This window comes from Cricetulus griseus, assembly GCF_003668045.3.
Source record: "Cricetulus griseus strain 17A/GY chromosome 1 unlocalized genomic scaffold, alternate assembly CriGri-PICRH-1.0 chr1_0, whole genome shotgun sequence".
Classification (NCBI taxonomy): Eukaryota; Metazoa; Chordata; class Mammalia; order Rodentia; family Cricetidae; genus Cricetulus; species Cricetulus griseus.
Window position 1 is genome coordinate 182,262,029 of NW_023276806.1, and position 21,550 is coordinate 182,283,578.

At 41.0% G+C, this 21,550-nt stretch overlaps 1 protein-coding gene across 1 annotated transcript in view; it reads right to left on the reverse strand.

Moving 5' to 3' along the window:
* Positions 1-19,703, reverse strand: part of Elapor2 (endosome-lysosome associated apoptosis and autophagy regulator family member 2) — a 157,850-nt gene extending 138,147 nt beyond the window's left edge. Inside the window, exon 1 of the mRNA XM_027393503.2 lies at positions 19,518-19,703. Within this exon, the coding sequence (XP_027249304.2) occupies positions 19,518-19,703 (186 nt within the window). The remainder of the gene's footprint in view (positions 1-19,517) is intronic.
* Positions 19,704-21,550: the final 1,847 nt, after the last annotated feature.

Below are 21,550 nucleotides of genomic sequence, written 5' to 3' on the forward strand. Positions count from 1 at the left end.
TACCTACAAACTGGGACCCCAGCTCATAAGCCCTATCCTCAGAGGTTTCTAAACTGGAAATAACTTAGTGGTCTACGATTCTGACGTGTAATCATGCTGACATTTGCTTCTTTAGAACATACTTCATACTGATACCTGCTTCTTTCTTTTATCCTAAAAGAGATCAGTTGCCTTCTTTCATGATTCCTTCCTCAAGTCAGGAAGCTTTTAGAACTTGACAGAGAAGTTTGGATCTAAAGATCATTTAACAAGTATGTTTTACTTTGATCTACAGAAAACTAAAAGAAAATACAGATATCAAGATTCAGAGAACACATGTATGATGGCTATAGAAAGATAATCAGTTGGATTAAAAAAAAAAAAGTAAAAGCATTAGTCAACCAAATTCCCATACTTACTACCCAGAGAGAAAATACAGCTAAAACACAGACAAGCCTAATGATATCATTACAGTTACAGTAATATAATTTTAATTAATAATGTATACATATAATAATCCTTTCAGTTGAACACCATCTACTCTTCACCCAGAGTATGTGTCAATTACTAAGACCTAAAGAAAAATCTTCATTGCAGCCTCTAAATGAGTGGTATGAGAGCTACTACTCCCACTTGTACTATGGAAGACACAGATTCATTAGTTCAAAGTGACAGCTTTATTTCTTTCAAGCCTAACTATCCAGAGACAGAGTTCAAGGGTACATACAGTATTTTTCCCTTTCAGTTACTTGATACTGAAAGACCGCGGGAGGCTTAGGCCCCCAGGATCTTGGTTCAGGACCTCCTCGATGACCCCAACCACCAGGAAGAGGCAGAAACTTGCTGCAAACAGTAAGAGGCTTTATTGCAGTTGTTTAACGAGCTAACCCCATGTTAGCTCAGGCCCTTCATCCATCCACCATGGCAGATGGCTGGGGAAAGACCCCGAGAAACCACAGGACAGAGATCTTATAGGGCAGCATAAGGGGAGTGTCTAGGGGTATGCACAGGCTCAGGATTGGTGTGCCTCCAGGCTTGGGGGGCTTGCCCCGTGTTGATTGGTCAACTGGTTGCTATGGCCCATAGGCCCTCCCAGGGTGATTGCTATGCTCTTCGTGTCATTGCTGTGCACTTGTCCATAAAGCACACCCAGAGCCGTAAAGCATAGCACTACCAGCTAACTTCTGATTGGTTCCTTGCCACGAGGCAGGCATCTGACCTCCTAGAGACCAAGGCAAGGTCAGGCAAGCATGTGCTGGGCTGTTATGGCTGCTGAAATGGGGATCTGGTCCCTTCAGTACCAGACTTCATACTCAAGGAAGACATCCACCATCAACTTCTTCCATGTGCACATATACACACGTGTGCACACATACACACACACACACACACACACACACACACACACACACACACACACATACACACACACACACACACACACACATCCACAGAACCACATACATACAAATTGAAATTATTAGGCTCCACTCATAGCTCACCACTATGGCTATGCAAGGCACTGCTGTTGGAGGTGTAATAAATATTAATATTTTTTCACAGCAGATGCTGAGGACCTCCTCCTCATGATGGTCTAACATGTGGAATCGGCAAAACAGTGAAACTCTTAGACAAACATCAAGCCCATCTTTGTGTGCTTGCATGCAATTGTGATGAGCCTAAGTATTTCAAGTTAGTGGAGGATTTGGTGCTGAGCAAAAGATCGATCGAATTAACATTGCTAACAAAAGCAGCTAATAGAATGGGAAGGCCTCTACAAAACTCATAAAGAGGGTAAAATGATAAGGCAGTTCACTGCAGCTGTATAGTTAGTGATTAAGGACCATGGCAAAGAAACTCAGGCTAATGATGCCATAAAGTACATCAAATGCAAGAAATTAATGAAGAAAAAATTTCACTCACATTCTGAAAACACTCAACAGTGATAACTGAAAGCAGCGCTCAACAACATGAATTTCCAACTGACATTTGAATAGTTAGCCTTTCAAAATCAGATTCATCTGAATAGCACTAACCACTGGTGATACACAGAGTAACCTCAAGGAATATCTCAGAATTTCAACAGCTCCGTGGCTTTGCTATTGCATTAGAGACTGCAGTGTTGAATATTATAAATAACCTAGTTGACATAGGCACAATTAATTCTCAGTGTTCACAAATTACATTATTAGAGTTCAATAATGACAAGTCCTATGACTGGAACTAGACCATGTCAAAAACAAATATCTGAATAACAAACTGAAATATTGTCATATAATGGAATAGTATTCAACAATAAAAAGGAACAAGTAACTCATGCCACAATTTCAACAAACTTCGAAATCATTTCACTGACTGCAAGAAGCCAACCATGAACAATAATAAAGCACAAATCACTCCATTTACCTATAATTCTAGAAAAGGCAATGAATCTGTAATTTCCAAAAGCAGATACGTGCCTGCCTGACCTGAGGAGAGGGTTCAAGGGCTAGATCATGAGGAAATTGGAAACCTTTGGGTAATATGAGAAACAGTTACCTTATGATGGTAGTTTCAAAGGCAGGTATAATACGTTAAAAACTGATGAAATGGCACACTTCAAGTAGTCAAAATTTAATATGCATAAAATAATCTTTTAAAAAGAAGCAATAATTTAAACTGCAATTACTAGTGTTGCCAAACTAACAGACTCTACAATCGCCTGGGAGAAGGAACTCTGAGCACTCAGATAGGTGGGAGGCTCCACCCACCATCACTGGCACCAGCCCCTGACTAGAGTCCTATAGACTATGAATGGATGAAGGGAACTGAGCAGCAGTAAGCATTCATTCCTTTTCCTTCCTGATTGTGGTGAGCATGTCAGGCTCCTGCTGCCCTGAGTCCTCCATATGATGGATGGCACACTTGAACTGTGAACCAAGCAAATTTTCTTCCTTAGTTGCCCTTGTCAGGGTGTATTACACAGCAGCAGCAACAGAAACCAAAACAGCTTTTCACAAAATATCTGGGCAGCACTTTTAAGTGATATTATTATGCACATGAGAACAATGAAAGGAGCAATAAGTCACTAAGGGACTTATTGCTAAAGCATTTAGAATAATGATCCATAATAACTATGAACTTAAAAGAAAGCTTTGAAGAAAACAAAAACAGTAAAGCAAAAATGAAAGAATTATGAACCATCAACTTTTATTCAGATTTTTCTTGATTATGTTTTCAACTTCCACTTCCATGTAATTTTAGCTTCTGATTTCAGATAGCATATTTTGATAACCCCTCACATGCTCCTACTTCATGTGAAGCTTGCATTCTCAGAGCAACAGCAGAAACTGCCCTAGGGTCAGCACCTTTGCGTGATGTTTACCAAAGGTGAACCATAAACAGCCTTGCCTCCCCAAAATGGACTCTCCCAATCAAATCTAGCAGGACTGCAGGCTCCTCAATCCATCAGCATAGTGTGAGAGAAAAGGACTCTGCACAGACACACCCCTCTGGAGGGCCAAGGGATAACTACACACCTTGTTCAGGGGCAACACAACAGGACATGAAGCCCTCACTGTAGAAGCATCTCTTTGGAAAGGAGCATCTGCCCTAGAGATGAAAGATTTCTGAAACACTTGAAAAAAAAGGTCACCCCTTTTTTTCAAGAAAAAGAGGAATGATCTAAAAATGATTGATTACCAGACAGGGAACTGTAAGTACAAAACCTCTAAGAATTGACTATGCACGTCTACAAACATGGATTGGTTCTACTTAGGCACAAGAGCAGGTGATGGCAGTCATTAAAAAGTTCAGACTTTAGAGACAACCATGCCCCAGCTTTATGGCTAAGTAGCTTTGTCATCTCATGGAAGTTGTTAATTGCCATTGAGCTCCACTGTCCACATTTCTAAAAGCAGATGTGGAATGCTGTGAGGATCACAGCTAATAGAAGCAATGCATCAGAGCTTTAGTGCCCAACAAGTGGTTCTGACTATCACAAGAATCAGTTTTCTGACAAAATGTTAGAATTAACATAAGAAACTGGTTAATTAATTTCTAAAAACAAATGGCTTTTCAACCCATCAGGGGATAATGTTGGAGCCCACAGAACTGACTCCATTCCATTTTGACTTAAGATCAGAGAGATTTTGCCTGCCCTTGCTCCTCCAAGGTGAAACAACAAAGATGTCTGGCTGAAGACATAAATGCAACAGGATACTTGGCTGAGGTGTAATTACTGTCTGTTCTGCCTAAACAAAAGAACACTTAACTCACGATATGGTTACTTGATGTTTGGGGTATTGAAGAGGTAATTACTCTTTTAGTTCCTTGTATCATTGGAAAGGAAGTCTTTTGCTTTCTTCCCCCTTTTTAGCGGAGGTATAAAAAACTTTGAACACTAAAACTTGGGTGCATTCAGTATTTACTGAATGCCATCCTGGCTCCATCTTTTCTTTCTTGCATGTTTCTTTTCCTCAATTCACACTCCCCTTCTCAGGTATAAACCCAGATTAGCTTGGGGGGCAGACAAGAAAATCAATTAAAAGTAAAACTGTAGAGATAAATCAATCCAATAAAATAGGAATAAAAAGATGGATGCAGACTGCTTCAGTAAAAGCTGAATAGACAAGGTCCTAAAAGATACTACTATATAGATACCAATTTTTAAAAATAAACTAAGAGATTTATCAGAAACCAGAAGAGATTGTGAACCCTTTTAAATATATTCTGAGTTGGAATGGAAAGAATAAATGAGTGAGACTAGCTGATAAATCTTTGAAAGAAAATCAAGTAGTATCTAAAAGAAATCGCTAAAATTCTATATGAACTCTTGGTACAGAAAAAAAATAGGTAGTACAGAAAAGTAAGGGGTTGGCATGGTGCCACATGCCTGTAATCCCAACATTGGGGAGACGGAGGCAGGAAGATTGTGAATTTAAGACATGCCTTAGCTACATAGTGAGCTCAAGGTTATCTTGAACTACATGATACTCTTTTTAAAAGCAAAACAAAATGAAGAAATAGAAACATAGTCCTAAAGAAATCAAATAATATGTATAACTCCCACATATTATATAAAACAATAGATTATAAAAACTGTATATACACTACTATATATACAAAAACTATATGTGCAATGCATAATATAGAAAAAATAAATAGAAAAAGGTGGATCACAGATTGCTCTAAATATATTTATAAAATTATTTACATAGGTATTTTGCTTTCATAGCCTTGAAATGTGGCCACCCCTCTTACTGGGCTGCTCATCCCTGCTTGCCTTCCTGGGACAACCTTCCCAGGCAGGTCAAAAGGATGACCAACTGGACAGAAGCCACTTTTTAGTAGCCTCCTGGGGCTCAGCCAGCGAACACTGTCTCAAACATTGTGAGATAACATATTGTTAATAAAGGGGCCCCAAGGGCTAAAATATTAAGAGTCAGAGACTTCATGCTCTAAATAAAATAATGAATCCAAATATGAAGATGGCACAGAATATTGTTATTTAAAGAAATAAGCTTTTAAAACTACCATAGAAAATATTCCCATTTTGTAAATAAATTTCCATAGCACAATACATGCAAAAGACATTTTGACATATAATAGACACACCTTAGCCTTATGGCTATGAGTACAGGCTGGGGCAGCAGCCTGGCCAAGTGAGTAACTTGCCCATACTGGAAAATGTTAAGGCTGAGCTCATCAGAAGTTAGGGGTGCATAAATGCATTAAATGCACCTAAAATTTTTCAGACAAGTTTTGTTCTTACTTTTTATTGTTCCTATTATTAAAAAGTTGAGATATTAATAATGATGTGTTTATTTGGTGGGACCTTGAGTATTTTATTGCTTTGTTTTTCTAGCATGCCTATATATTGTGACTAATTCTTAAAAGTAACAAATGTCAGAAATGAAACAGAAACTTGGAGGAAACTGTGTTAATAATTACCTGGTCTTAAGATAGGTAGTCATGTGCCTAGCACACCAGGCTCAGGGGTATTAAGGTGTCAATTATTGTTTTGATTCAAGGTACTACCTAGTATGTATTATTGATCTGCACATGAATCATCAAATAGAAGTTTGCATTGAGCCAGTTGTGGTGGTGAAGGGATCAGCTCCCGGTTTTGGCAGCCATAACAGCCCAGCACATGCTTGCCTGACCTTGCCTTGGTCTCTAGGAGGTCAGATGCCTGCCTCGTGGCAAGGAACCAATCAGAAGTTAGCTGGTAGTGCTATGCTTTACGGCTCTGGGTGTGCTTTATGGACAAGTGCACAGCAATGACACGAAGAGCATAGCAATCACCCTGGGAGGGCCTATGGGCCATAGCAACCAGTTGACCAATCAACACGGGGCAAGCCCCCCAAGCCTGGAGGCACACCAATCCTGAGCCTGTGCATACCCCTAGACACTCCCCTTATGCTGCCCTATAAGATCTCTGTCCTGTGGTTTCTCGGGGTCTTTCCCCAGCCATCTGCCATGGTGGATGGATGAAGGGCCTGAGCTAACATGGGGTTAGCTCGTTAAACAACTGCAATAAAGCCTCTTGCTGTTTGCATCAAGCTTTCGACTCTGCCTGGTGATTGTGGTCCTGGGCCGAAATCCTGGGGGTATGAGACACCAGGGGTCTTTCAATGGCACACAACTGAAGGAGGCAGAGGCAGGAGAATCACGAGGCCAGCCTCGGCTAGCAAGTGCCAGGATAGGCTCCAAAGCTACAAAGAGAAACCCTGTATAGAAAAAGCAAACAAAAAAACAAAAAACAAAAAAAGTCTGCATTGAGGTTCCATTTCAAATAGGCCAATTCTTTTTGCTCTCACTTTTAGGGTGACAAACAAGGACCATGGTCTGTCTACATTCTGGAAGTATTAGAATTCAGTAAATAGTACAAACAAATAAGAAAAACCACTATTCTAAACCACAGGAACAAAGATTTACTTTCTTGCCAGTTTCAGGGGCTGTGACTATAGCCTTCAGTGAAGTGTCCCTTGAATCCATAGTTATACAGACAGTTCAGTATACCAGAACTCATGGTTTCCATAGATACACTCCAAGCCAGTGTTCCATCCAAAGCAGGATCTCTGCAAGTCTCAAAGTACAAAACAGAAGCTCTACAAACATAAAATACCTTTAGATAAGCTCAATTCTGCATTCTTCTGCTATTTACTAATCCAAGTCATCTAAGTCAAAATTACAACACTGTCTGTTAAATGACTACCTTTAATATGTGTGAGGTTTTAAGATGACACCCCTCAATTCTTTTGCATAGTCTTGATATGGCAAACTTCCAAATAATTGACTTTCCTAATTTATACATCAAGCCAATATCACCTACATCTTTGTCACTCTCCAAAAGTTGCTTGTTGGTTGAATTGGTGACCTAAGTAAAATGCCTGCTTTCCATGTATCACACATTCTGTTCACCCGCATAGATTCCAAGACTGATCTGATCAGTCATTGCTTTTAATAGCCATGTGACAGGTATGGCCACAAAAGTAATCTTACAATTTCACCAATTCTGTTCCAGGTGTGGTGGCACACACCTTTAATCCCAGCACTCAGGAGGCAGAAACAGGAGGATCCCTGTGAGTTCAAAGCCAACCTGGTCTACAAAGCGAGTTCTAGGACAGCCAGGGCTGTTACACAGCAAAGCCCTGCCTCAAAACAACTGAAAATAATTTTTATCACCAATCCTATGCTTAAACATGTAATTCTTAAGACCAAAAAGCACAGTCTACATGTCAATTATGTTTGTTTACTCATTATTTTGGCTTTTCAGAAAATAATTTGAATGTCATTTCTGCTTTCTACTCACTAAGCATCCTTCCCAGCTTCAATTTTATAATATTTGGTTACACCTCCACAAAACCAAAGTATTAATTAAAAGGGTAGAATTTTTCACATTAAAACCTTAGAGTATGTTTGTTGGACAAATCATGAGCCTGCTTAACATCCCGTCATCCATCATGTACTTCTGCATCTTATTCATAATGATATAACAGCAATCTAAATGCCTTGCTGAATATTGAGAGTCGCCATGTCCATATCATGTCTGGAGCCATCAACCTCTAGCTAGCTTCTGTGTTAGTTCTCTGCTGGCTGTGCCTTTTCCCTCTGCTTGCTCTTGAAGTGCTAGAATTTCCCTAAGCACCTTCTATTTGCTATTCTTGCTGTGTGCTCAGAGCCTGGTGATCTCAACACCAATGACTCAATGGCTCATGTGCTCAAAACTCCTAACTCACTCTTTCAGCAGCATCACCCCATATGAACTAGATTTCAGGAGAACCCCGTTAGGACATCTCTCGGGCACGTCACATACAGGATGTACAATGCTGAGCCCACCCTACTCCTCCCCAGCTTCTTTTTCCTTACTCTCCTTACTGTTCAGTCTCAGTGAAAGGTGGCAATGGCACTGCAAGAGCAAAAACTCGGGAGTTGTTCGGACCATGAGGGCTCCATTCTAAGAAGGGACTCATGATGTTAGCACAGAAGCAAGGTCAGAAACTCAGCCAAGGATTCTGGAAAAGGGGAACTTTTTCAGTAGTTCTTTGAGCCTTTTGTTCAATGCATTTAGATCATATTCACTCCTGCCCCTGACGCCTCCCAGATCCATCCTCTTCTTCCTTACTCATATTTCTCTAATCCATCAAGTTCAGTTTATGCTGCTCATAGAGTTTTGGTTGTGTGGCATTCACTGGAAGGGTCATACGCTTAAAATAAAACTGACTCTCCCTCTCCCAGCAGATATAAACTGCCAATAGGTATTTAGCTAAGGGTGGGACTTTATGCCCACCTCCTCTTTCCAAGATAAAATTTTGTCTGGCCTGAATCATGTACAAGCCTTGTGCAGACTGTCTCAACACAGTGGATGCAAACACAGTGAACTCCAGGACAGCCAGGACTAAATAGAGAGACCCTGTTTCAAGAACAAACAAGCAACAAGAAGACATTCTGAAGAAATTATGAACTTATTACTGTAGAAGCTTCCTAAAATGTACACACACAATATATATACATATATACATACATACATATATACATATACATATACACATACATACATACATACACACATATACTAAAGAGCTTTCTTTTTCGGGGTTTCTGTGGTATTTCCTCTGCCTACAACTTCCTCTTAGATATTCACTTGAGTTTCTTCCCTATGGCCTCCATGTTCCTCTGCAATTATCTTCTCAGTCAGGCTCTCTCTGGAGATGTGTATAAAGTGATAAGCCCCCTTTTATTCTACATTATGCTTTTGTGTTTCTTGATTTCATTTTTTGGCATCCATAATAAAATATATTATGATCATTTGTTCATACAATGCTTCCCTCCCCCATTGCATTTTAAACCCTGTAGGTGATGTGTTTTTATATGTGTGTGTATATTTTATTGTACCCCTAGCACTTTGGACAGGGTCTGGCATATATTAGGTGCTCTTAAATGCCTGTTAAACAAATAGGTAAATTTAATTTGAGGTAAGTAGGTTATTTTTAGTTGTTCATAGTATAAAAATTTTATAATAAATGATGTACAACTATGTAAATTTCTAATGACCAAAGAAAGGTGATTTATAGTAGAAATCTTACATTGGAGGATACTATCTTTACTAATTTGATGTTAGAAAATAAGAAAATATTTCACTGGTGTAATTTATGTTTATTTAATCAGCACTAACAGCAATGTTTTTCATGTCACTTTAATTTTCATATTTTCCAGGATTTCAATTTTATTGCTTTTCTCATGTATGTGAATTTGTACAATAAGGAAAAACATATGTTCACTAGATTTTTGAGCCTGTCTAGATGTTTTGAGACATATTAACACTAAGAGAAAGAAATTATTTAGCTTATGAAATACATGTAATTATTTCCTTCAATGTTTCAGGTAAGACTACATTTTTATTTCTAAGAACTGAATGGAACACAATGTCTTATAAAATTCCCATAATATGAAGTCTTATATGTGTATGGCTTAGAAAAATACTGCAGCTACTACAAAGTGGCTGAAAACATTTTGGGTTTGCATTGGCACACAGAGTATTTTTGAAATTTTAAGTCAGTAATTTCATTCTATGTTATGTCTTAGCTTCCAGAACTGTCAAATACCTGTTTGTTATGAAACTACACAGTCTAAGATATTTTGTTAGACCATCACAAAAGGGACAAGACAAGAAGACAACTATGTAGTGAAATTATCAGTTCAATCAATGCCAGGTCATGCCTGGTGGTTAGACTCCTGTGTTAGACACCTCAGTGGGTGGTGCTATGCCTTTCCCCTAGTCACACTCCTTAAGCCATGCCCCATGGTGCTCTGCTTTACCCATCACCACAAGCTTATAAGCAATAGAACCAATTGAGCATGGACCAAGCACTCTAAAGCCATCAGTCAAAATAAACCTTCTCTCCTTCAGGACATTTCCTCCAGAATTTTGATGGAAAGCTAACTCACACAGATGTACAGTCAGTCTAACATCACCACTTTGGGTCTTAATGGACACTTGAGAGAGTTTAATATAGAAAAGTAATGTTTTGTTTTGTTTAATCTATGGGTTTTTTCCTTTGAAGTCTAAAAAGTTTGATATTTTATTTGATGAAAGAGTGAATAACATAGGTTTAGAAAAATATGAAGAAAAATCATCCCAGAGGTAGCTGGCCAATCTTTCTTTCTCCGAGTTTGTACAAGTTCCTACCAATTTTCTTAAAACACTTCAGGACCAGCAAGCCAACCTCTATGCTCTCCCATCAAAGAAAACCAAAACATTCATTTTTCATGACTACTTTATTTCAAATGTCAATGGCATGAATGATTGTCTAGTAAGTTACATTTCAATTCAATATTTTCCTGTACTTGAATTTCCATAGTATTAAAGGTATGTTTTCCCTTGGGGGTATTTCTAAAGATGATAACATTTTAGAAATTAAGTCAATACTTGGTACTTACATGAAAGTTTTCACCTGGGAAGTTCAGCACTGATGTTAAATTTTCTGACTATCAAAATGAATTCATTTTTTTATTTTAAAAAACTAATTTATGTTTGAATGTTATTCATTGACTGCAGTGTGGGAAGTTATGACAACAGCTCAAACAAAGCATGAAGGTGGTGTGGTCTGAGAGTCCCAAGTGTTAAGAGGGTCTGACCCTAAGCACTGGAGTCCCAGACAAGAGAAGCTGCTAGCAAATGTGATGTTAAACATGAGGGAAAACATGTCAGTGAAGCGCCAGGAAGAAGGGAATCCCGTTAAACAAATTGGAGAAACTACAAAGAGTAGGCATGGGGTAAATGTCAAGAGTTCAGTTTGGGATCTGCCATACTTGAAGTACCTAGCCAAGAAGAGGTACTAGTTCACTGATCATTTAGAACCCAAGAGCTGATCCACATAGACAGAATACATTTCAGGGCATTACCAAGAACACGAGAGTGACTGAAAAGATGGAAGGATGAAGACTAGACCCAGGAACATACCATTGTAGATCAGTTGGGAAATGAAAGAACCAGCCAAGCCTGGGGATCCTAGTGGGTTAAGATAAAATCCAAGCATGTAGTAAATCTCTGTGGTGACAGAATAATCAGCCCCAATTGTTTTAAAAAGAAAACCAATAAAATAGTGTAAGAGTACTTCAATAAAATTGCCTATGTGCATTCCAGTCCTTTCTCCCACTTTTAAAAACATTGTTCTTCACTTATTTGAAAACAATAACTGAAGTCACTCATTGAATTCAAATCTACAAAATGCCTTCAAACACCAATGAAGCAGGATTTACCATCTCCATTTCCGGACAGGTACTCGAAGGTTCTTCGAGGTCACACAAACCAGAGAGTGGCATGGCACATATTTCAAACTGTTTCCTAATTATCTTAAATATTCAAGAAGACAACGTACAGTTACAGAAAACACCTCTCTCGGTAAGTAGTAAAGTTTTATTAACCTAGAAGGCTGACTATCCACTCCCCTTAATATCACAGCTGTTTGTATTCTAATGCCAATTTTAGGTGTAGTACTTAATTTCCATATTTGTTTCTTCTGTCAGTGACCTTCTAGAAAGGGCTGGAAATATCCTCTGCATCCTGTCTTATCACCAGCATGCACACAGGTCCTGGGGTGGAGACAGTAACTAAGCAATGTTTGCTGAGGCACTTCCCCAGGGAGGATTGCATGGTCCATTCAACGTGGTTACTGACTTTCTAGGATGTTCTGCTGAAGCACAAAGTCAGCTAGGGTGAAAGTTCAAGGACTTTTTGCAACAAAACTTGTGCCCACATTTTAGACCAAAAACTGTATTCCTTGCTTTATTCTAAGAGCAATGATCCTTATGCTTCAGAGAGCACCATAATTACCCAAAGGGCCAGGGACAGCAAAGCATGCTGGGCCTCTACCTCAGAACTTCTGATTTAGTAGGATGTCAACAGGGCCAGTGCCCAAGACACTGTGTGTCTAATGAGTTCTGAGATAATGTTAAATATTGCTGGTCCCAGAGTCACTCTGAGGACCACTGACCTGGAGGAAAGAAACAAGTCTTTAGTTACAAAACATTGAATACAAATAATAAATAGTATCTTCTGCCACAGAATTTTAAACTGAAGGCCAGCATATTGTGATCACTAGGTGTTTATTTCTGTCTTAAATTGGGTACAACTGAAAGAAGATGTCAATTATGACTAATTGCACCATAAAAATCAATTTCTGTATATAATTGAAAAAGCAGAGCTAACGACTTACTCTCTTTTGAAGGCAGTGATTACTGCTCCCAAAGAAGATCTATGTCTTACTTATTTTTATAATCCCTAAAGTGCTTTCTACAAAAATACCCTCAATCATTGTTTGCTGAGTAAGATTATATAATTCCCTTCCTCAGTAAGCATACTATGTTCTTGGGGAGAGATGTGTACTCAATGACTCTGATAAAGTGTATGTTATCCTTGTGCAATTTAAAAAATGGGCTCCTTCTGGGCATATGATTTGGAAGAAGGGATCCCTTCCTCCAGACACATGCAGCTCTGTGGCTGAGCACATTCTTAGCATGCTGAGCTCTGGGTGGATTCTAGCTCTTTCTTGCAACTCATATAGATAGAACACAGTCATTCATCCATACTGGCAGCTTCCTGCATACAATACTCACTGACAAATGTATAGCTGCCAGAAAGTGAAGGATCTATTACAGCTAGAACTCAAAGAAGAGAAAAGATCCATTGTCCTTTGTGTTCCAGGAAGAGTTAAGTGCAGGTCTAGGACAGGATGTGTCTTGTATCTAAGATGTTCTATCACCACTACCTTCAGTCAGCAAACTTCTACCCCTCACTAGGGTAGTGTTATGGTTTGAATATGTGATGCGCCCTTCTGTATGCTGTGAATATGTTTTATTATGATTGGTTAAAAAAGAAGCTGATTTGACCAATAACCAGGAAGAATAGAGCCAGGAAGAAAATCCAAACAGAGATACAGAGGAAAAGAAGGTGGAGTCTGGGAGATACCAGCAGCCACCAGAGAAACAAGATGTGAGGTAAAAAGCCACAAGCCACGTGGCAATATGGAGGTTAATAGAAATGGGTTAACTTAAATGTAAGAGCTAGTTAATAATAAGCCTGAGCTAACATGCAAAACAGTTTGTAATTAATATTAAGTCTCAAAATGGCTACTCAGGAACAGGAGGGAGGGAGGGAGGGGAAGGGTGGAGGGAGGAGGGAGAGGAAGAGGAAGGAGGGGGCGGGGAAATGTCTGGTTACAGATACATGTGCTAAAGGTTTGGTCACCAGCTAGAGGAGGTATTGAGAGCTGACTAGATCATAAGGGAACTAACCTTATTGATAGATTTGTCTATTCATGACTTCATAGCTCAATGGGCTACCAAGAGTTGGGGCCTACTTGGAAGAAATAGATGAATGGTGTATCCTGTCTCTGAGCCCTTCCTTCCCTCCTCTTTCCTTCCCTTTTTATTTATCTCCCCCTTTTACCTCCATCTCTGCCATGAGGTCAGAAGCCTCCTCTGCCATGGACTTGCACACACACATTTTTCTTTGTCTAACCTTAGGCCCAAAGCAATAGAGCCAGATGACTACAATCTGAAACCATGAGCCCAAATAAATCTGTTCTTCTAAGCTGTTTCTCTCATATTTTTGTCACAGTGACAAAATGCTATCTAACACAGGTGGCTATATGGTCTCACTATACACGGTATTTTCCATCTCACCATTTATAGCAAAGAAAACTATATGATGTGTGGGTTGGTTTGGGATTTGTCCCCACAAGATTATAAAGCTCTGTGTGAGAAAAGGCCATATGTTTTTTTGTTTGTTTGTTTGTTTGTTTTAATCATCTTACTACAATTGCTTGGTACCTATGTAGTATAGATGTGTCCATATAACACATATACATTGAAAATGAAATATTATATGTTAATAAATGCAGAAAGGAAACTATTACCCGGTGGTTTCTTCCATGGAAAAAGAAAGGATAGCCGGAACTTGAAAAGATCTGATAGTCACAGGCAAGAATCCCAAACTGCTGAAGAAAGCACTGTAAAGAAAGTATGCCACTGTCTGCACTGTGTGCTTCTATTTTCATCCCTTGTGCTAAAATATGACATTTCACAGATCTATCAACTCCTGGCTTTCCATTGTAAATATTGATGGTGTGAATACTTACTCACATTTGCCTAGAACATGGAAAATGGTACTGAGCATGAGACCATGAATGGAAAATTCACCTCTGGAGGCACAAGCAAGATTAATTATGGTAACTTTGAGGAAATATAGGTGGAGGCCTAGCTCCTTCAGTGACAGTGACTGCCCCATAGCTCACCACCAGAACCCACATGTAGTCATTTAAAAGTTTTCTGGTGTCTATGGACTTGGAACTATCAATCACTCCCCAGATCTGGGAAGGCTCTACTACTATCCTCTCCTCTAACCCCTTCCTTATCTGCTATTTGAGATCAACTCATCCCAACTGATTCTGGTAGAACCACTCTCGAACAGAGCACCAGCAACTTAATTGCCAAATGAATAGCCTCTTCTCAGTTTTCATCTGGTGTAGGGGCACTTGACATGCATCCACTGGTTTCTCCTTCAAAGTCTTTTCTCCCTTCCCTCAAAATTCCATAACTTATCTTTCTCCAGTCTTGTCATGGTTCTGGTGTCTCCTTCGTGAACATATCTGCTCAATTTGGTGTTGGTAAAACCCTAGTTCTATCCTTTCAACCACTGCTTTTATCCACATGATTCTCAGGTCCCCATATTGCCCAGGCCATGATCGTGAGCACAGTAGCTTGATCCCTGGCTGTCAGTTAAACAGCTCAATGCTAAGTCAATCACTTCACATCAGGCTCTGTCTCTTCCCCACATTCCTTATCCTTATCCCCTAATTAGGCTAGAATCCCTCTTTCTCTCAACGCTCACATCCACTTACTGTCAATCTTCTAACATCATGCTCTTTTCCACTTTCATTGCTACCCCTTAACTTATGCCCCGCCTTGTTCCTTCACCTGGACTATTACTACCCCCTCCAAACAGATCTCACCTCTTTCCATTTCCCACTCTGACCTGGCCTCCATCTTACTGCCAAACTACATGTTTAAATTCTCTTGCTTCTGGCTGCCTATCAAATGAAGACCAGCTTCTCAACATGACATAAGACCCCTCATGACCAGGCTCCTGTGCCTCTCTGACCCATTTTCCATTAAGCTTCTTGATGCTCACTGTGTTCCAGTTATGCCCAATTATGACACAAAACAGCTTTGTTTCTATGGCTCTTTGATCAGTCTCTACACCTAAAATGCCTTGTCCCAGAGAAACCACAGTCATGTCTGACTCTTGTCTTCATGGCAAATTGCTGCTCATCTTTCAAGTCCTCCTTGCTGCTTTGGTAGTGCTTTTCCAGTCCTTTCCTGTGGGCTCTAGTAAAGTTTGCCATTCTAGTGGGACCAAATCCCTTAATATAATGGTTTCTTTACATATCTGCTTCATCCTTACTCATATATATTATATTTTAATTTTGTATTTATTGTGTAATATTTATCATGACATTTTGCCTGCAGACTAGTATAAATTGAATAGATGGTGAAATAAAAACTGTTGCCCAAAATCATTCACTAAAAATTCAGAGGACAGTAGAGTCACGGTGTACAAGGTTTCAGAGTAGTGAACTAAGGACCTTGTGACTACATTTGCCAAATTTAAATAATGTATACATAATCCACTTAGTTCTGTTCTTTTTTGTTCTCAGGGCTCTCTTTTAATATCTCATTACAACGCTGAATCATCTGTTGGCCTGGATACTTTTTTTTCCCTGGCTGCCCTAATAAGTCCAATCAGTCAATTAGTCAAAAATCTCATCAGATTCACAGGTGTAGGCCTGGGCTATGAGCCTGAGCCTTTGAAGTCTCTCTCTTGATGCTTCCTGAAATATTAGCCTTGAGCTCCACTAATCTAACAATAAACAATTCTCACACTGATACAGATTTTTCCTTTAACATATTACACCTCCCCATAATGAAATAGGTCAATTATTAGAGTCAGTTTGCAATCGAAAAACAAATGCACAAAACTCCCAGAAAGTTTCCCTCATACAAACACCCAAATAACCCCAAACATCTCTTCTGCTCAGATAGCATTTAAAGACATCACATCCTATCCTCATCCTTCATCTACTGGTGCACAGACTTGATTTTTTTATGTCTCTCTCCCAAGCTGTCCCTTCCTGTTTGTGCTCTCACCTCCCACACTGCTGATCTGGTCACTAGCTGAACTTCGAAAAGCAATCAATTTACTTCTCCTCTCCACTCTATAATCCAAGGACTTTGACAGCACTGTACTTAGAACATCACTCCAGAGTCCAATTTGCCACAAAGTCTAAGGTGAAACCTCTGCCCACAGCCCAGTTGTGTCTTTGAAGGGTCCTTTGTCTCATCTCAGGCAACCATGAGCTTCCTCCCAGGCCGATTTTCTAGTCTTTTCTTTCCTTCTACAAGTAAGCAAGAGAAACCAGTCTTTGTAAATTCATTAAATGTGGCTTATTTTATAAAAATGTTGGTAAAGGGTTGGAGTTTACATTACCCTGTAGATTTTTCTTTTCCCCCTTTCACTCATGTTATTACCACTTGCCTTTAGTTTTTTATCCCTAAAGGTCCTCATCTTTGCTCTTCTCACTCTCTCCACATCACATAGTGCTGATGTCCTTTGTGCTCAGAACCCTTTAATGCTAAGAAAACTAGCACTAAGCATCATGACTACTAGCTCTATGGAAGCAAGTACCAGGTCACTATGTGATAAAGAGGTGAAAACCAAAAGAGGGAGTAGTTAAAACAATCATAAGAGGCAGAGAATAGCTATTTTATTCCGCTTATGGCCATGGTTTAACATCTCTCTCTCTCAGAGGAACTTACTAGGCTTGAGATGGGTCCTCACACTGCCAGAACAAGAAGTCCTTACTCTAAAAGCCTAAGGATCATTTAACTCTCAAATTTCCTCTTCAAAACAATGGTAGATTGAAACAATGATACAAATTAGCTCCACTAGTCTGGGTATTGACAATCAGATTATGCCCCTGGGAAGCCCTTTCTATTTCCAGAGGAGCCACTAACTCACAGTACAGAGTCACACTGTCTTCAGTCTACAGAAACAGCATCAGTAGACCTGTGTATTACTTACTGGTTCCAAAACCACAACTAGCCACAAGCTGCCTCAGTAGCATCTTCCTTTATAGTTTATCTATTTCCATTTTCAAAGAGAAAAATTCAAAATTGATACCTAGAAGGATGAATCACATAACATTTCTAAAGCCATTTCAATGCCAAGTTGGAATTGGATGACCACCACTCCCTTGTAGGCTCTGCCATACCCTTGCCTCGCTGCTCTATGGTTGTAGGGATAGGGATGTAGTTCAGTTGGTAGAGCGCTTGCCTAGCTTGCAAGGGGCCCTAGGTTTGATCCCCACCAGTATAAACTGGGCGTGGTGACCTATACCTTTGATCCCAGCATTTGAGGCAGGAGGATCAGAAACTCAAGACCCATCACCAACTACATAAGAAATCCCAGCCTGAGCACAAACCTTGTAAATATGTACATAAAGACTGTGATATCAAAGCACCTCTTCTAGTGGCCTTGGCTTTTCCACTTCAGGCGGGTTCTTCTATGTTGCAAGGAACTTAGCACACCACTTCAGACAAAGTAAACGCATTCTACATACTGTGACTAGGCAATGGGAGGATAAAGTTTATCTTGTCACAACAGTTGTAGATGTCGAAAAATCAGGATTCTATAGAAGCCTCAAGACTAGATCATTGCCAGGTGACGAGTGGCAGGACACATATTGTGCTAACAGTAGTGCACGCTGCAATCAAGCACAGCTGTTAGCTGAGCCCTTGCCCTGAGTCACCATTTACAATGCAGCTGCATAGTCACACTCAAGCTTTCTATCTCACTCCGTCATTTCAGGCTGTCCTGAGACTTGTATTGTAGGAGAGGCAGATGAAAACCCACAGATGATGGATGATGTCTAGAAGGAGGATACTCTAGCTCACAAGTGGTTAAAGCATGCACAAGAATCAGAATCTGCCCTTTTCTTCTCAAAGGGAGCTAATGGCTAACCTATTTTCACTGGAAAAATAGAAAGGACCCATCATTCTGATTCTTAGCAATCCTCCTTAAAACAGCTTGTGTGCCTCTCCAACACGATCATTCAAAGTAGGTCAGAAATGTTACTTCCTTCCCCTCATTGATTTTCCTTAAGAGGATGCACTTTCTGGAGCATTAAAGGAAAAGATAAACACCCAGTGAAACTTCCAGGGACACCCCCTGTAAATTTATTTTTTGGCACACAAAGTCTCGTTTTCCTAAATGCGGAGAAAAATCTAATCACCCAGAATGTACACTTCTGGCTATAAATCAACAGCAATCTCAAGGTGGGTAAAGTACACAGCTGCAAGCTTTCAGCCAGGTGGAGAACCTCCCCCAAGGAGCATATTAGCTTTGCCCATTCTAATTTTCTACATCACCAGCCCGCCTCTTTCCTAAGTACTTTTTTTTTTTTTTTTTTTTTTTTGTATCTTCTTCACATCCATGTCTTTCCAGAACGTCAAGGGACACTACAATGTGCCTTATGTGGCAACTGAGAGCAGAGGAGTTGGATGAAAGCATTGGTGGAGACAGGGCAGCAGAAAAGAAAGCAGGGGGTGAAGCCTCAGTATCTAGGTCTCTGAAAAGCTAGAAAGCGATAGTTTTCCAAATCCCGCAGGGCAGGGCTTCCCCAGTCTCCTCCCCTTCGTGAAATTTCTACCTCAACCCCAGGTCCTGAGCCCTTGCTCTCCAACGGAGGCGTTGCAAAGTCCTCTCAGAAGCCCCCAAACACCAGCGCAGAGAGAAAAAGCACCACCAAAAAGACAGCAAACCTGCACAACCCCTCCTAGCCAGCTAGCAGGGACCAGCAACTTCATCCCTAGACACCACCGAACGCCCCTGTCCTCCAAGCCTGAAAAAGGTGATGGCCACTCTGAGCCCGGGTCCTGGCGGCCGCCCCACCCCGCACCCCGCCGCAAACTCCAGGCGGGGACCAGGTGCTCACCTCCTGGCACGCTGGAAGCGGGCGGCCGGCGGAGGGCGAGTTCCCAGCCCAGGCTGCCTGGCAGCCGGCGAGCGCCCAGCAGCAGATCCAGGCGGGGCTCCAGGGCGGCGAGCGCGCGCGGCGGGGATCCTGGGTGGGTCGCCCCCGGCCCCTGCCCCGAACCCGGCGCAAGGCGAGTAGCAGCATCACTGGGTGGACTCGGGCAGTCAGGCTGTGCAGCCCAGGCTTCGGGCGGCCAGGACCGTGGTCTCGGTTCCCCTCGGCCAGGCTCAGCTCAGCTGGTCCTCCCGCTGACAGCTCGGCCGCTCGCAGCGCGGGCAGCCGGCGCTCCCGTCACGCCGGAGGGAGGGACCGTGGGACGCGGGCGCGGCGCGGGGGCGGGACGCGGGGCGGGGACGCGGGAGCCCGGAGCAGGTGGCGCGAGCTGCGGCTGAGGCCCAGCCCAGCATGCGTGGAGCGGTGGCACTGCCAACCGCGCAGGAGCCTCGCGACAAGACAAGGGGGAGTCAGAGAGGCCAGGGACCCCGGGGTGTCGCTCCTCTCTAGATCCCTGTGGACACCCTAAGAATATCTCTTGTAAGGATCCACGCCTGGCAACCTCAAAATGAATTTCTCCATGATTAGGGTTTGCCTGAAATGGCAGGGAGGAAAGAGACCATGGGTCTGTAACATTGGACTCAGTTATCTCATCTATTTAATGAAAATGGTAACCGTACCCACCACGTGGGGTCGCCATGCGGGTTAATTAAGTTGATGGGCACAAAGCTCTTGGAAGGGTGCCTGGCTTGCAGTGGGTGTTTGTGCTGGTGGCAGCAAATCTGCTTGCTGCTGCTATTGGTATTATTTCATACAGATGTGCAACCTCTAGCGAAGAAACCTTTTTGCTTCTGGGAAAGCATTTACCCTGTAAAAAGACTGCAATGGTGGTCTCTTTTGTGTGGCCCCCACGAAGCAGTGAACAAGGAACAGTCGGTATGGCAGGATCTCCACGATCTTTGACCCTAGGAATTGCTGAGTTACTGTGTTCAGTCATCCTGTTCATTCGATGACTTAGAGAAACCCACCTGACACACTAAATATAAACGGACCTGAATTTATCTGCAGCAGTGTAAATATGTTTACTCAGATATATAAACATTCCCTTTCCGGTTTCTCCCTCATATTGCTTAGGGGTACCTGGGCAGGTGGATGTTCTGTTACCACTTCGTTTTTATTTCTTCTGTATTTTTTTATTCTTTAATCCATCAGAAATTAATGTGAGCCAAATTTATATTACCTTTGTCAACAACTAACAACACGAATCACAAATTTAAGAAATTTTCTTTCTTTAAAAACATAAAGCCCATTTTATTCAATAAATCTAGATTAAATTACAATTACAAATCTCCCTAAGTAACACCATTTGTAACTTTCATTTAATAATTTCCTCTTAAAGATTTAACAGCTTAGAGTTACTAGGTGTTCATAGGTTTTCTCTTGAGCAAGGTACATGCAGAGAACTTAAAAACAATCAACAAAAGCCAGAACTACACCAACAAAGGCAGAGCTAAAGGCATGCTATCTACATAGACTTTTCCTTTTGCAGGTAAACTGGATCACAATATAAATGACCAAAAGTTTGTAAATCTTCTAAACACACACACACACACACACACACACACAAATGTTAAGAGAGTATGAATGAATTCAACTAACGCATTTTGAAATGTAAAGTTTATACAGCACAATGAAATATTTCGAAAAGTGTTTCTATGTGAACCTAGGGATGAGAATAATTCCAGTAAATGTGTTTGTGGATTATGCACTCTGGAGCACAGATATTCTGAAAAGCAATTTGACCACAAATTAAATTAGTTTATTCAGGGAACACGGTAGAAGGAGACAGAAAGAATTTAAGAGCAGGAAGGAAGATAAAGAGGAGGACTACAGCAGGCTGTCTCTGGGCATGTCATTCATGATCTCACAGCAGCTCTGCCCACCTGCCCTGGGCTGTCCACAGGCAATCATGGATGCCAAGGGTCCCTAGCCCTCCT